This window comes from Myodes glareolus, chromosome 17 (genome assembly GCF_982192425.1).
Source record: "Myodes glareolus chromosome 17, mMyoGla1.1, whole genome shotgun sequence".
NCBI lineage: Eukaryota > Metazoa > Chordata > Mammalia > Rodentia > Cricetidae > Myodes > Myodes glareolus.
This window is the reverse complement of record NC_142042.1, coordinates 53,682,273-53,698,874: the sequence shown is the minus strand read 5'-3', so window position 1 is coordinate 53,698,874 and position 16,602 is coordinate 53,682,273. Positions and strand designations below refer to the sequence as shown.

At 43.1% G+C, this 16,602-nt stretch overlaps 1 protein-coding gene and 1 pseudogene across 1 annotated transcript; both read left to right on the top strand.

The window, feature by feature from the left end:
* The first annotated feature begins 148 nt into the window (after positions 1-148).
* On the top strand, positions 149-12,831 carry Ap4b1 (adaptor related protein complex 4 subunit beta 1). The gene is made up of 10 exons (XM_048442260.3): positions 149-636; positions 2,427-2,651; positions 3,197-3,327; positions 3,674-3,821; positions 4,666-5,162; positions 6,734-6,817; positions 7,378-7,481; positions 10,174-10,381; positions 10,588-10,869; positions 11,297-12,831. Exons 1-10 carry the CDS (start codon positions 524-526, stop codon positions 11,722-11,724), a joined length of 2,220 nt encoding a protein of 739 aa, XP_048298217.3. The 5' UTR covers positions 149-523; the 3' UTR covers positions 11,725-12,831.
* Positions 12,832-13,235: 404 nt separating this feature from the next.
* LOC125405569 (large ribosomal subunit protein P1 pseudogene) lies at positions 13,236-15,387 on the top strand (annotated as a pseudogene).
* Positions 15,388-16,602: the final 1,215 nt, after the last annotated feature.

The window sequence follows — 16,602 nt, the reverse complement described above, 5'->3', positions numbered from 1 at the left end:
CGATTGCCGATGGCCGGTTGCGGCCCCGGCACGGCAAGCTGCGCGCCTGCGCCGAGAGGTGTGTGCGTGGGGGGAGGGGGGAAGGGCGCCCTCAGGTCGGTCCCGCCTGCACTCGGCGCTCGGCGCGTCGCAGGGCGAGGGGGCGGGATTTCCGCAGGAAGTAGCTGGGGCGTTGAGTGATGGCCTCGGCTGCTGGGCCTGTAGGGCAAGGCTGTACTAGATCTGCCATTCACTGGTTTGGTAGCGAATGCCTAACCGGGCCTAGAGATATTTGAGGGATCCGCTGGGCAGAGCGAACGGCCTACGAGGCTCCGGTCGGCGCCTGAAGGGCCAGGGCCGGGCTCGCCAGAGGCCCGAGGGGTGACATTTGTGTTCGCCCTGGGGAAGGCACTGCCAAGTGACACCTCGCCTTTAGGGTTTTCCCTGCCCACATTTCCTCTACTCAGGCTCCCACATCGGGACTAGAAGGAGTCCACGGATTCGCCACGGGTCTGTGGAAACGGCCCCGTGACTGTTGGCGAAGATGCCATACCTTGGCTCCGAGGACGTGGTGAAGGAACTGAAGAAGGCTCTGTGTAACCCTCATATTCAGGCTGATAGGCTGCGCTACCGGAATGTCATCCAGCGAGTTATTAGGTATCACCGACCTTAGAATTCTAATTCGCACCCCCACCTTCCCCACCCAGCCCTACTTTTAATCCTCTTACGGCACCCACTCTTGAGAAAGTAAATGAACCTGCATACAAGGCAATTGTATCTTTTGGCCTTGAGACTGCATTTCTGGATTGTCAGTCACTTCAGTCTCCCTACCCAGCTAAGAGGGTTTCTTCTCAATTATGCTGCTGACCCATGGTGCCATGACTTAACCTAGTACAATTCTCCATTTATTATTATTATTATTATTATTATTATTATTATTATTATTATTATCAATGCAGACCAATTTATCCCTCAGCTTGCTTGACATTTCTACCTGGATAGTTCTTCAAAGATACGACCAAATTAATACCAGCATTCTTCTCCTCGTCAGATCTGCTATTCTGCCTGTATTTGTGTTATGAATGTCACCAGGCATCCTACTAAACCTGATAGTCAACTTTGACGACACTGGTGTCAGGTGGTTTGAAAAATTGTAAAAATCCCGTCTTTGTTTTTAAGACTGCAGTGTTGGCTGAGGCTGTCATAAGCACAGCCTATTGTGGGTAATTTATTAATAAGTGGCCTTGTCTCCTCCCTTCATTTAGGACTTTTCTGTTGTATACATTTGAACACATAATTAATCTGTAGCTATAGCTCAGAAATGTTAGTAGGGCACAAAAGTCCCTTGGGGTGCTTTTTAAAGAAGTGTGACCCAGGAACTGACTCTGATTTCAGTAGGATAAGATAGAATCCAGGGACTGTATTTTTAAGAAACGTCTCAGCTGGTTCTATGTAGTAGTGTGGTTCCACTTAGAAACTTCCAGTGGAATGAAGTCCACACTTTGTATCATGCCACCCAAGGAACAAAACAAAAGTTCAGTTCCTGTCCACGCCTTATAGCATGTTTTGTTAGCTGTATCCCATTTGCCGAGCCAACTGATCGTTTAGCTAGAGCATTCTGTGAGAAGTGTTTTCTGACTTCCATAGTAGCATGTGGATGTGGATATTCTTGGTCTGTGTTCTATGCATCCATTTACGTACTTACACTGGAGTTTTTAAATCAGTGATATTCTTGGCTGCCTTCTTAGTTGATCTTGAATTTCTAGACATCGGAGGCTACACCTGCCTCCTGCTCTGTTTGGTTTTATTTTGCTTCGAGACAGCTTCTAGACAGTTCTGGGAACTCACTATGTAGACCAGGCTGGCCTCGGACTCAAAGAGGTCCACCTGCCTCTGCCTAACAAGTGCTCAGATTACAGTTGTGCATCACCATGCCCAGCTTTCCATTTTTAGTTTTATGTGTATGAGTAATTTTCCTGCATTGTAAGTGTACAGCGTGTATGCCTGGTGCCTGTGTGTGTCACAAGGCTTCAGATCCCCTGGAACTGTAGTTATGGATGGTTACAAGCTACCGTGTGGGTGCTGGGAACTAAACTCAGCTTTTTTGCAAGGGCAACCAAATGCCAATTAACCATTGAGCTCCCTCTTCAGCCTATACCTTCAAAGGATGTTGTCCCCTTATCATATCTCCAGAATGATAAAGTTGAATATACCATCTCTGGGTCATTTCCTTGCAGTGGACTAAGGATTCAGGTGTCAAACAGATAGGCAACAGTTGCAGGCTCATAATAGGAAGTTTTATCTATTGCAGTAGACAAGGTAGACACAATTATAGCTCTCTGAAAGATCATAATTTAGTTCGACAACCAGAACATATATAAATAAAATTCCCCTTACAGATTGGGGATTGTGTGTTTACTTCTCTCTGTTCTTTCTATGTTTTACAGGCACATGACTCAGGGCTTGGACATGTCTGGTGTTTTCATGGAAATGGTAAAGGCCAGTGCCACTGTAGATATTGTTCAGAAAAAGTTGGTTTATCTGTATATGGGCACATATGCACCTTTGAAACCAGATCTGGCGCTCTTGGCTATCAATACACTATGCAAAGACTGCTCCGACCCCAACCCAATGGTACGAGGACTGGCTCTACGGAGCATGTGTAGCCTCAGGTGAGCACTTTTACCCCTGCCTGGCCCTCAGTGACTGATGGATTAGCAGATTTTTAATGAGGACAAGTCAAGTTCCCTAATACTAATGAGAGTACTGTTCTTCCTCGAACTCAGATTTTCAGCCATTATTTTGACCTTCTAAACTATATCTCATGGTTTTATTTAAATTTGTTTTTTCTTTATCTTGGTAAAATAATTCTGTGTTTCAGTTAAAGATGTTTAATAAGGCCAGGCGGTGGTGGTGCACGCCTTTAATCCCAGCAGAGGTAGGCGGATCTCTGTGAGTCCGAGGCCAGCCTGGTCTACAAAAAAAAAAAGAAGAAGAAAAGATGTTTAATAAGCTATTATTGTAACAATTTGTGCTTCCTCTGAAGCAGTATTCCAACCCCCCCAAAAATCAAATTATAGCTTTTTAAATTTGGTAGAGGTTTTCTCCAATTTATCGTGATTTGACAGATAGACGTTCAAATATGAATTATTAAATCACACTTAAATATGTCAAAGCTGGTATTTCAAGTTCTGCCTGACTCTAGACTGCGTTTCAGGATGCCTGGTGTGCAGGAATACATCCAACAGCCTGTTCTTAATGGTCTGCGGGATAAGGCTTCCTATGTCAGAAGAGTGGCAGTCCTTGGCTGTGCCAAGATGCATAATCTTCATGGAGACTCTGAAGTGGGTAAGATCATCTGCCATGCTCAATATTTACTTGTGCCTCTATGGCACAATTGTGTATAATTTTGGAAGAAAAAAATTATATTGCTTGGTAGAAAATGACAGTGTGTCTCATGACTGTGCATGTCTCTCTAAATCAGATGCTTGTTTTTATTCCAGCTCCTCTTTTCAGTCTTTGAAGAAAATTTCTCAATTTGTATGTCCCATCTGATACCCAAAATGATGTTATTTGTTGTTGCTTTTGGTTTTGGTTTTTGTTTTAGCAGAGATGTGGCTTTGTCTGCCTAGAGCCATTACTGCCCCTATGACTCAAGTTTTTCTTTGTTTGTAATCTTTGGTCTCTGTTTTAGACGGTGCTCTAGTCAATGAGCTATACAGTCTCCTGCGTGACCAGGATCCAATTGTGCTTGTGAACTGTCTGAGGTCTCTAGAGGAAATTTTAAAACAGGAAGGAGGTGTTGTCATTAATAAGCCCATTGCCCACCATCTCTTAAATAGGTTTGGATGCTCTTTTTGTTATGAAATATGAATCATGGTATGATCTTGTTGATCTATTAAACTAAGTCTTATTTATTATTGTGTATGATGGAGGTGGTGATGTGGGTTTGGGTATACATGTGCTACAGCAGAAGTATGAAGGTCAGACAACTCCGAGGCATCGATTCTCTTCCACTTTTGTGTGGGTTCCAATAGAACTCAAATCATTAGGCTTACACAGTAAACACTTTTACTCACTGAGCCATTTGCCAGCCCAGAAGTAACTTCAAGTTTACTGCAATTGTTAATTTCCTCATATTTCACTGGGAGAATTTCTGACGTATTTGTCTTGATATGTAAAGATGGTAGAAACAAACTGTGGAGATAAATTCCACTTCTGTAGTTCCTCTTATATCCCCCAAACTAAGCCATTTATCTTAAAATTAGAAAATCTGGGCTCTTGTAGAGATGACTAAGTGGCTAAGAGCACTGACTGCCCTTCCAGAGGACCCAGGTTCAATTCCCACCATTCACATTGTGACTCACAACTGCCTATGACTCCAGTTTTAGGGGATCCAATACCTTCTTCTGACCTTCTAGAGGGTCGCATGCAGTACACTTGAATATAGACAAAATGCTCATACACAAAAATAAATAGACCTTGGGAAAAGTATAGCAAATTTGCCTGTGTTGTGGACTGTAAAGATTATGTTTTAGAGTGTAAAAAGAATTTGATCATGGCATAATCTGTTTTAAGAATTCTCTCCCCTTTTTGTTATGATGAACCTCTATTTGGTTTATGGCAGTTATATGAAGAATATTCCGTTTGTTATTAAAATAGCACTTTTGTTTTCATTTTGAACAGAATGCCAAAACTGGATCAGTGGGGCCAGGCTGAAGTATTGAACTTTCTGCTCCGCTACCAACCCCGCAGTGAGGAGGAACTGTTTGATATTCTCAATTTGTTGGACAGCTATCTCAAGAGCAGCAGCACAGGTGTGGTGATGGGAGCCACCAAACTCTTTCTGACCTTGGCAAAAAACTTCCCCCATGTACAAACTGATGTGCTTGTACGAGTCAAGGGACCCTTGCTAGCTGCCTGTTCTTCCGAGAGTCGTGAGCTCTGCTTCGCTGCTCTCTGTCATGTCCGCCAAGTGTTGCATAGTTTGCCAGGTCACTTTAGCGGTCACTACAAAAAGTTCTTCTGCTCTTACTCGGAGCCCCACTACATCAAGCTTCAGAAGGTGGAGGTGCTGTGTGAGCTGGTGAATGACGAGAACGTGCAGCAGGTGCTAGAAGAGCTTCGAGGATACTGCACTGATGTGTCTGCTGACTTTGCACAGGCTGCCATCTTTGCCATAGGTAAAGTACCTGGGCTTTTCTTTCTTGGGACCCAGGTCAGCCAGCTAAAGACTGTAGTCAGGAACACCATGGAGGACAGTAGTAAATGAATCCTGTTTCAGAGACAAAGTATCATGCTTTTTGGGTCATATTTTGGGTCAGTGATTACATGCAAGTCAAAAGAGTTGTTTTGTTTTAAATAAAGGCAGATGTTTCTTAAGGTAAACAATATATGTAAGTCAGACAACAATACTTAAAATTTATACTGTCTTTATGTTATCATCTAGCCAAAATGTTTTTATATATATCATCTTACGGTCTTGTAAGGCAGTCAAGAATAGTGGATATTTTAAAGATGAAGAAACTTAGGTACAAAAAGGTTACTAAGTAGCCAAAAGATCTTATATTTTTCAAACTGAATGGAACCCAACTCTTGACTAAAAGTCCTCTACTGTAATGGGCTATATATAGTGCTAAGTGTGGACCAACAGAGTAATCCCTTAATTAGTTCTGACTGCTCAGTCTGGATCCTAGAAGGCTTGAAAGACTCAAAGAATGAAAACAGCTGACAAACTAAAGTTGAGAGGGCTAAAACTAAGGATGAGGACGAGGAACCCTATATTTGAAATAAAGGAGGCAAAAAAGACAGTAAAAATTCTTAAACTAAAAGATTGCTCTCACGTATCTCCAGCAGTAATATTCCTATTCAGGTGTGTTGCATCCAGAAGGGTGCCTCAGTCAAATGTGTTATGTGCCTGTGATTCCAGCGCTCAAGACCGAAGCAGGAGAATCACACATTCAAGACCACCCTATGTGCTACAGCAAGACCCTGTGTCAAACAAACAGACCAAAAACTGCATCCCATCCTTCATCATTCTGCTTTCAGCCTTGTGCTTGGGGACTTTTGTCTTTTCCATACGATTTCTTTTGCTTAGTTGAAAATAACTGAATTTATTTTAACCATAGTTCCCAGCACAGCAGACTTAGATTCTTACTTCATTGTGATTAGTGATTTTATTTTCTTTTAAAGATGTCTTTGGTTATTATATTAGTTATTTTTCTTGTTCCTGTGACCCGAATACCTGATATGAAGCTAGTTAAGGAGAGGAGAATTTATGTTGGCTTATAATCTGAGGGGATACTGTCCAACATGACAGGAGTGTGAGGCAGCTGGTCTTACTGCATTTTCATTCAGGAAGTAGGAAAGGAAAAGTTTACTTCTTCCTGTTAATTCATTCTGAGATCTCAACCCACATGATGGTGCCTCCACATTCAGGATGGGTCCCCTCTATCCGGATAAACCTCTGTAGAAACACTCTTAGAGACACGCCTGCAGGTGTGCTTCCATGATGGACATAAATCCAGTCACGCTGACAGAGACTAACCGTCATAGACAGCTTTGTCTTTTTTCTTTGTTTTTCATTTTTATAGCATATCTTGCTGTGTAGTCCAGACTAGCATCTAATTTGTGGTCCTCCTGCTGCAGCCCCTGAACTGCTGGGGTTACAGGTGTGCAGCTTGTGTTCGCCTCTGACTAATGGGAAATGGCCTTAGAACAGTGTGCTGGAATTTCACCTTTCCGTCCTCTGTAGGTAGCATTGCCAAGACTTACACAGACCAGTGTGTACAGATTCTAACAGAGTTGCTGGGGCTCCGACAAGAACACATCACTACAGGTAATGCCTGCTTTTCTAGAATCGTTTTCTTTCTTTCTTTCTTTTTTTTAAAATCAAGTACCTAGCTAACAGTAGTTGCTTAAAAAAAATATTTTTATTAACTGAATTTCAATTATATCGACTTAACCATGACCTTGCGTCATCATCTGTTGCCATCAGAGATTAGCAGGGTAGCCTCTTCTGGCTGCTGGAGCGACAAGGCTGCTCTGTGGATAATGAAGGCACTAGGAAGCTCTCTTAGCTGTACTCCCCTTTTTGCTTCATCCCGCTTCCAAGGCTGGGCTGGAGTGAGGCAAGGAAGGCCTTATTTTCAGACTTACATAAGTGCCAGTCACATGTGTCTTCTTAGATTTTGCAGTTTAGGCACCTTATCTTCACGTCAGATTTATCTTTGTGTAAAATTCATGTGTATCTTCTGTTTCTCAATTGATCAATAACTACCCCTCCAAATCCTGTTTTCCCGAAGTTCAGTGAGAAATCTCATCCAAACACACGCCTCTTCTCAGGATTCTTTCCTGCACGGACTCTAACCTGTGCTCTTGTGTCCCCCTCTGCTGTAGTGGTGGTGCAGACTTTCCGAGACCTGGTGTGGTTGTGCCCTCAGTGTACTGAAGCTGTATGTCAGGCCCTGCCCGGCTGTGAGGAGAACATTCAAGACACTGAGGTAGAATGTAATTCTCTTTTCACTTGTAATCATAGAAAGGATTATAGGACCCTGCCTTCTGAAACGGTGTAGTGATATGGTATTTGTATTTTGATAAATAAATCTTGCCTGAAGAGCAGAGGCAAAGCTAAAGCCACTAGAGGTCAGGCAATGGTGACTTACACCTTTAACCCCAAAATTTGGGAGACAGAGTCCGAGGGATCTCTGAATTCAAGGCCGCCCTGAGCTACACAAGATAAGTGCAGAAACAAACCCAGGTGGTGGTGGCTCACACCTTTAATCCCAGCACTAGAGGGAATGTGAAATGGGACAGAGAGAGGCTTAATCTGTTTACTTTGCAGTCGCTCAGCCTTGCTAGAGGAAGCTCTTTTCTAGTGGCTGGCTGCTTTACTTTTCTGGTTTTCAGAATTAACCCCAGTTTCTGTCTCTGGGTTTTTATTATTTATGCTACAAATGGAGTCTGTATCTGTTTGGTCTTGTGGTTCTGGGTATCAGACTCACGCTAAGTATACACTTCTACCACTGAGAAAGTCTCTAGCTCTGAAATGGAAGCCAATTACTCTTTTTATCATGCTGTGTCCAAGTAGGAACTCAAGCTTGCTTATGTCTCAGGTTATCTTTGGGACATAACACAAAAGTAATAAAAAGGAAGCTTATCTGTACTTTTAATTACAAATTCTTTGATACCATTGTCCTCTTGAATAATTATGAATCAGAGATTTAGACTGTGGAGTTGTTGTTGCTGTTGTTAGTTTCTTTTGTTTGTTAACACTTACTTAGCCCAGGCTGGTTTGGTACTTGGTGTGTAGACTAGACTTGCCTGCCTCCTGACTGCTGGCATTAAAGATGTGCTCCACCATGTCTGGCCTGTGTGCTACTTTTTTTTTTTTTTAAATATTTATTTATTTATTTATTATGTATACAATATTCTGTGTGGGCCTGAAGGCCAGAAGAGGGCACCAGACCTCATTACAGATGGTTGTGAGCCACCATGTGGTTGCTGGGAATTGAACTCAGGACCTTTGGAAGAGCAGGCAATGCTCTTAACTACTGAGCCATCTCTCCAGCTCCCCTGTGTGCTACTTTTTGTTTGAGATTTTTACAGAAATTTGTTTCCTTCCTCCCCACAAAGTTTGCTGAGTTAAATATCTAGGGGTGGGGAGATCTAGACAGATTGGCTTTTAAGAAACATCACAGATGATTCTGGTGTGTCTTCTAAGTTAGTAACTACTTTCATAAAAAGATTTCAAGAAATTCTTTGAGTAAGTTTTTATTGAAACATGAAACCTCAGCACACACCTTTGATTCTAGCACTTGGGAGCAGAGGCTAGTGGATCTCTGAGTTTGAGACCAGTCTTGTCTGTACACTAAATCCACAACAGCCAGAGCTACATAGTCAAAAACAAAAAAACCCCAAAAACAAAAACAAAACAAACAACAACAACAAAAGAAACATTAAATGTAGCATGAATTCTAATTGTTCTTTATAATAAAAACCCAGAGTCAGGTATTGGGTAAAAACTGAAGGATCAGAGAAGCAAAGTGGCCAGCCACTAGAGTTCTTACCTCTACCAATGCTCAGACCAAAGGGTAATCCTGTCCTTACAAATCTTCAGACTGCTGCTGTCTCATAGAAACCTTAGACTGCATCCTCAGACTGCACCCATCTCTACGAATCCTCAGACTGCCTCTCAGACTTAATCCTCAGACTGTATCAGAGCTCCTGTCTCCTCCTGCCTTCTATTCTTCTCCCTGCTCAGCCACATCATTCCTGTCTCCACCTCCCTAGTGCTGGGATTAAAGGTGTGTGTCACCATTGCCTGGCCTGTGTGGCGGACTAGTGGTTTAGCTCTACACTCTGACCTTCAGACAAACTTTATTTGTTAGATTACAAACAAAGTATCACTACAGTTAAACCTTAAATTAGGCAAAAGGCCCAAAACTGAGAAAGCTTTATTTATTGCTTAGTCAGCATAGGCTTACAAAAGTTTTGAGTTTCCATTTATGCGTTATAGCATTTTTTTTCTCTTTCTTTCTTCCTTCCTTCCTTCCTTCCTTCCTTCCTTTCTTTTCTTTTCTTTTCTTTTCTTTTTTTTTGTTCTCTTTATCTTTTTTTTGGTAATGTGTCACATATAGCCCAGGACAGTGTTATGCATAGCCCTGGCTGTCATCAAACTAACTGTGTAGCTGACTTTGACCTTGAACTCTAATTCTGCTGCCTCCATCAGCTGAGTGAGGAGTTATAGGTGTGATCCTCATGCCTGACAGGGTTTCTCTGTGTAGCCCTGACTATCCTGGAACTGGCTCTGTAGACCAGGCTAGCCTCAAACTCAGATCTACCTGCCTCTGCCTCCTAAGTGCTGGGATTAAAGGCATGGGCTACCCCTGCCTGGCCTTTCCTTTTTAACCTCACACCCAGTTTTTTGATGCTGGGCATCAAACTCGGGGTCTTATGCCTGCTATGTCGGCATTTTGTGAACTCACTGCATCCCTAACCCCAATCCCATTTCATTAGAATTTCATTCTTGTTTATTTTCGAGAAGTAATGGAGCAGGATGCATAGTGCACGTTGATAGCAATGAAGCAGTGTAGTTTATCTGTTGGTGCTAGGGGAAAGCTAAACCCATGGCTGCCTTCTGTCTCCTTGTTTGGGCAGCCACATTTTAAACATCTATTATTTTCTCATTCCTAGGGGAAACAGGCACTTATTTGGTTACTTGGGGTCCATGGGGAGAAAATCCCCAATGCTCCGTATGTGTTGGAGGACTTTGTAGAAAATGTGAAGTCAGAGGCATTTCCTGCTGTTAAGATGGAGCTACTCACTGCACTAATGCGCCTTTTCCTCTTGCGCCCTGCGGAGTGTCAGGACATGCTGGGACGGCTGTTACATTACTGCATAGGTAGGTTTCCCAGAGCATAGCTCCTGCCGAGACTCACGCTAAAAGTCCTCACAGCCTGCATTGCTCGTAAATCATGTCTGGAACTTGGAAAGGAAATGATACTTTCTAAAGTTTTTTGCTTTTCTCCTCTTATGGTTGGTACAAAGGTTGGAGAGTACAGTGTCCATTTGTTTGTTTGTTTAACTCAATCCATTGTTTTCTCTCAGAGGAAGAAAAGGATATGGCTGTACGAGACCGAGGTCTCTTCTATTATCGCCTCCTGTTAGTTGGCATTGATAAAGTTAAGCAGATCCTGTGTAGTCCTAAGTCTGACCCTTCTCTGGGACTTTTGGAGGATCAGCCAGAACGACCTGTGAATAGCTGGGCTTCAGATTTCAACACACTGGTACCAGTGTATGGCAAAGCCCACTGGGCAACTATCTCTAAATGCCAGAAGGTAGAGCCTCATCGCCTTGAGCCTCCTCCCAATGCATCCTTGGCCACACCAGGTAAAAACAGTGTTTACCTTCTATCTTGTCATGGTACAGCTTTCCACCACCCCTTGTGGGAACTGGTGGGAAGTAAAATACTGTAACTAAATTTCAGACTCTTGCCTGAATTGGAATCCTTTGTGGGCATGAGGAGAGTTCGTTCGTCATTGGCTATTTAACATCAGTGGTTATTTAACCATTTATCTGAAGACAGCAGTCACAGTATATGTGTTTTGCTTTTGATGTTTATGAGCTACAATGGCCTTGAGCTGGGTGTATACCCAAGACTTCCCTTTCAGCCTTGATCCTCCCGCTTTCACCCCCACTCCAAGTACTAAGAGTACAAGTGGGTACCACCGTGCTTGGCAACACAATGGGTATTTTTTAATGTAAGGTAAAAATGCTGCTGAGAGCATCTCTTATAAAAGTCTTCTAACTGTTTTAGGTCACTTGATCTCTGAAGAGAACAAGGAAGGAATACAAGAATCTCCTGATCCTGAAGCTCTCGTGCTGGTTCCCAATCTCCAGCTTACTGCTGAGTATTTTGAGAAAACGTGGCTTAGCCTCAAAGTTGCTCTTCAACAGGTATTTCCTTGGCAGGGAGAAGTCCAGCCCGACACTCTCCAAATGGCTCTAAGAGTAGTGAACATTCAGACCATCGCCATGAGCAGGGCTGGAGCAAAGCCCTGGAAAGCCTACCTCAGCGCTCAGGATGACAGTGGCTGTCTCTTCCTAACTGAACTGCTGCTGAAGCCTGAGAGCTCAGAGATGCAGACCTGTGTGAAACAGAGCGTGGCGAGGACGGAAGCGCTGCGTGGGTTCGTGTCTGTGTTAGAAACTGTGATTGGAACCATCGGAGACATAAAATCTTAACACTCTCGCTGCCTGCCTTGCGGTGAGATGAACACTTTCAGAGTTCCTTCACTTTCTTACAGAGCTGCTGTGAGTCCACATATCAAGTGCAGAAGACAGTGGGCAGTCTGGGAATCCCGGCTCTGATTTTTACCCCAAGTCTCTTCCCTTCTTCCCTTGCAGCCTGTCAGGGACTGATCCCATTTTTAAAGGAGAGTGTTACACAGTAGTATTGGTAAGGGGTAAGGATAGGATGGGGTTGTTTCTCTGATCATTTTAGGGCTTATAATTATTAAATATACCTGGTGCCTGTGGAAATTGGTAGCTGTCACCATTTTTGAGGGTCTTTTTTTTTTTTCCTTTAGTAAACTGTTCTTTTATTTATTTCTAGGCTGCTTTTTAGGTTAGGATCCAAAAGTCCTTAGTGTGGTCATGAGTTCCTCTTCAGTGTCGTGTCTCACCCCTCCAGAAACACCCTCTCTTCTGACACAGTGGATTACCAAAGAAGAAAACAAAAAGCTGGTTTATAGTAATCTCTGAGTGCTCTTTCATCCCAGGCCTTAACATCTATTTTTTGCCTAGAGCAGTTCCTTGCTCTCATGTCTCAACACGCAGTGTGTCTTTCTTAGTTGTGGGCATTTTTTTTTTTTTTTTTGGTGACGCTCTCTGCCTTAATTAGGGCTCTGTACTCAAGCTGTCACAGCTGCCACTCGGGAACGGAGGGTGCAGCTCAGGTGGCAGAGCGCTCGAGCAGCATGCACAGACCCCAAGTTCGAGCTATAGCACCACATAAAGTGGAGTATGGTGGTGCATGCCTGGAATCCCAGTGCTCAGGAGGTGGAAGCCTGAGGATTAGAAGTTCAAGGTCAGTGTCAGCTACAATAGGGTGCTTGAGGCCAGTTTGGGATACTGGAGTCACTGTCAGCAAAGAAAGGGGAGTCCTGGTGAGATGGCTCAGCAGGTGAGGTGCTTGCTACCAAGCTTGCAAACCTGAGTTGATACCCTTGGCCCCACATTGTTGAAGGAGAGAACCAACTTAATGCATGTTTATTTTCTGACATTCATCCACATGTATGCTGTGCGACAAAGTATGCTTCACTACATTCAATAAATAATTTTTAATTTTAATTTATTTTAATCTTTTCTCATTTTACATGCCAGATACATTTCCCACTCAACAAATAAATTTTAAAAAAATAAATTTTAAAAAATTTTAATGGTCTGGCAGGATGACTTAGTGTGTAAACTACCTATCACCAAGCTTGAGGACCTGAGATCAAACCCCAGAACCCAATGATAGGAGAGAACTGGCTCCCAAAGGTTGTTGTCTGACCTTCATTCATATACTGTGCCATGTGTGTATGTGTCCCCAAATAAATAACTTAAAAATGTTTTTTTTTAATTTACTTATTTATTTATTTATAAAAATTTCCACTTCCTCCCCTCCCCCCATTCCCTCTCCTCCTCCCTCTCCAGTCCTAAGAGCAGTCAGGGTTTCCTGCCCTGTGGGAAGTTCAAGTTCCAACCCCTCCCTCCAGGTCTAAGAAGGTGAGCATCCAAACAGACTGGATCCCAGAAAGCCAGTACATGCAGATGAAACAAGACCCAGTGCCATTATCAATGTCTTCTCAGTCAGCCCCCATGTCAGCCACATTCAGAGAATCCGGTTTGATCACATGCTCCTTCAGTCCAGTCCAGCTGGCCTTGGTGAGCTCTCATTAGATTAGTCCCCTTGTATCAGTGGGTGATCGCACCCCTCGCAGTCTTTACTTCCTTGTTCATGTTCTCCCTCCTGCTCCTCATTTGGACCTTGGGGGCTCAGTCCAGTGCTCCAATGTGGGTCTCTGTCTCTATCTCCATCCATCGTCGGATGAAGGTTCCCTCTGATCCTGCCTTCCTTGCTCACATTCTCCCTCCTTCTGCTTCTCATTTGGACCTAGGGAGTTAAGTCCAGTGTTCCAATGTGTGTCTCTGTCTCTATCTCCATCCATCTCCAGATGAAGGTTCTATGGTGATATCAAAATATTCATCAGTATGGTTATGGGCCAAGGCCAGTTCAGGCACCCTCTTAAAAATGTTTTTAAGTTGGCATTCATACTTCTAGCAGCTCTATTACCATTGTTTTCTTATTGTTTATGCTCAGTTTTTATTTCATTTATGCTTGACTGTATTTTATACAGTGATATCACTAATGCTGTGGATGCAGCAGAATAACAACAAGCTGGGTTCAGATTAAACTGTCCACAAAGGGGAGAATGAAATATCAGTTAATCCCATTGTGTTGGAGTGGGGAAATAGATGTTTATAGATTATAGAGCTGAGACATTAGCCTCAGATTTGGCCTTATGAACAGTTTGGGCTTTTTCCTCAACTGCTGCTACAGTGCTCGGTCCCTCCAAGGAACCTGAGGCCACACTGGGGTGAGGCCCTCACTCCACCCAGCAACTAGCACTGTGTCAGCCGTCCACAGCATGGCCTCTGTCTCTGAGCGCGCCTCATCTACTCTGCCCTCATCCTCCACGATGGCAAGGTGGTGGTCATGGAGGATAAGATCAATACCCTCATTAGTGCAGCTGGCATCAATGCTGAACCTTTCTGGCCTGGCTTGTTTGCAAAGGGCCAATGTCAGCACTGGGAGTCCCATCTGCAAGGTAGGGGCTGGTGGGCCTACTCCAGGAGCTGAAGCCGCACCAGCAGGCGGTCCTACCTTCTCCACCACTGCTGCCCCAGCTGAGGAGAAGAAAGTGGAAGCAAAGGAGGAAAAAATCCAAGGCTTCTGGTGATGACATGGGCTTTGGTGTTTTTCACTAAATATTTTGTTAACATGCCCAGTAAAAAGATGAACCTGTAAAAAAAGAAAAATGATTTGGCAGTCAGAATAAAGGGAAGCATTTCTTTGTCATATTTTTTTCTTACTACATTGTGTGTGTGTGTGTGTGTGTGTAAATGTGCCATGGTATGTGTGTGGAGGTCAGAGGACAATTTGCCTTGTGGGTTCTTGGTATCTTCAAATTTTGTAGTAACCCTATTTGACCACTCAGCCATCTCTCCAGCCCTGTCATCAGATTTTAATTTGTAAGAGAAATGTACATGTATTTCCGTGGGTGACATGAAGTGATAGGTACAGGATCCTCATAGGAAGCTAGTATTTGCTTCATATGCCATTTTCCTATGGAAGCAGAGAGCATGACAAACTGAGCTCAAGGCACATCTTTGAGGGCTTACGGTAGCATTCCACCAACTGGCTTAGTTCAAGAATTTCTGTCTACATAATGTAAATTGCATGGTCGGCTTTGTTTTTGTGTTTTTGAGACAGGGTCTTAATGTAAAGCCCTGTCTGGCCTGGAACTTGGTATGTAGACTATTCTGGCCTCAGACGCCTCAGAGATCCTCCTGCCTCTGCCTCCTAAGTGCTGGAATTAAAACTCACGCCATCATGCCTGGTTAAATTCTCTTAACAGATAATTTTTCACTCATGATTTCTTCATAGAGTGAATGGTAGGTAGTATTGACGTGTTTAATAAGGAAGAGCCTATGTTTTGGGAGTTGCTTATCAAGGGGTCTTCCCAGCTGAATAATTCTAAGGGCAGTGAAGGTCTTGTTACCCTTATGTCTACAATACATTCACCATAATATTTCTTAGTGAACATTTGTTGAATAAATAGCTGTAAGAAATTAATGGTATTCTTAAGATATTTATTTTGTGCATGTATGTGTGGGGGTGTGAATGCCAGGGTGTGTGTTTACAAGTCAACACAACTTAATTTCTCCTTCCGCTGTGTGGGTAACAGGAATAGAACTCAGGACATCAGATCTAGCATCAGGCAGCTTTATTCATTGGGCATCTTATTGACCCCTAGACTAATCTGAGGATGATGTCTGAAATATGTTTTATTAGAGTCTATTATCTATACAGAAAGTAATGGAATTCCATTTAGACCAGAATTTCTTTTTTCTTTTTTTTTCTATTTGTTTGTTTTTGTTTTTTTCAGACTGGGCCTTACTATGTTGCTATGTAGACCAGACTGACCTTTAACCTAAGAGCTGCTGCCACCTGTGCTTTTAGAGTGCTGGGATGGTTTTGAACCACCATGTGGGTACGAGGGCTCAAACCCAGGTCCTCTGCAAGAATAAGTGCTCTTGACCTCTGAGCCAGAAAGGTTCAGCACTGATGCCAGCTGCACTAATGAGGGCATTGATCTGTCCCACCCTGGGAAATTGCTTTTGGAAGATGTATTTTATTTGTCTCTGAGACAAATTTCTTTATTTGTCTCAGAGTCACAGATCTTGGCTGTTACAGGTATGCATCACTACACCTGACCTGGGAGTGTACTTTAAATTTTTGAAATCTTTAATTATTCCTGGTGGGGAGTGGTGGCAGGGAGTGGGAGGGGTGTGTGTGTGTGCCTCTCAAAGAATGCTGGTGGAGATTAGAAGACATTTGAGAGGAGGTGCTGTTCTTGCACTGTGTTCTGAGGATACTACTCAAGTCTCCAGGCTTGCTCAGTAAGTGCTTTTATCTGCTAAGCCGTCTTATCAGCCCCTGGAAAGTGTACTTTCCAGAGGGTCTCAGGGAAGTACTAATTTTTCCAGTTGCTTGGCTTTGCTAATTTGTAAGCAACATGACCAACATGTTGTGTACCATGAACTTACTAATTCCTAGTATTTTCCACCTTAGGAGCTCTGTTTAACTTCTGTGAACAAGTGGCTTGATGCTATAATATAAATGGATGCTTGCTTATCTTTTAAAATCCCAAGGGCACCGTATACTGTCTTCTAAGAACAATGGTGCAGTCTCAGCCTTAGTTGATAGATAAGCATTATGTAACCATGTAATGAGAACCTAAGAAAAACATTGCCAAGGCAGTTGTTTATATGTTAACAAACCATAGTTCATCA

Bases quoted from the DNA above. Each gene is read 5' to 3' on its own strand.
- Ap4b1 (XM_048442260.3), top strand. From the start codon at position 524: ATGCCATACCTTGGCTCCGAGGACGTGGTGAAGGAACTGAAGAAGGCT. The intron at 6,818-7,377 runs GTAATGCCTGCT...CCTCTGCTGTAG, and splicing joins ACAAGAACACATCACTACAG to TGGTGGTGCAGACTTTCCGA. The intron at 10,382-10,587 runs GTAGGTTTCCCA...GTTTTCTCTCAG, and splicing joins GCTGTTACATTACTGCATAG to AGGAAGAAAAGGATATGGCT.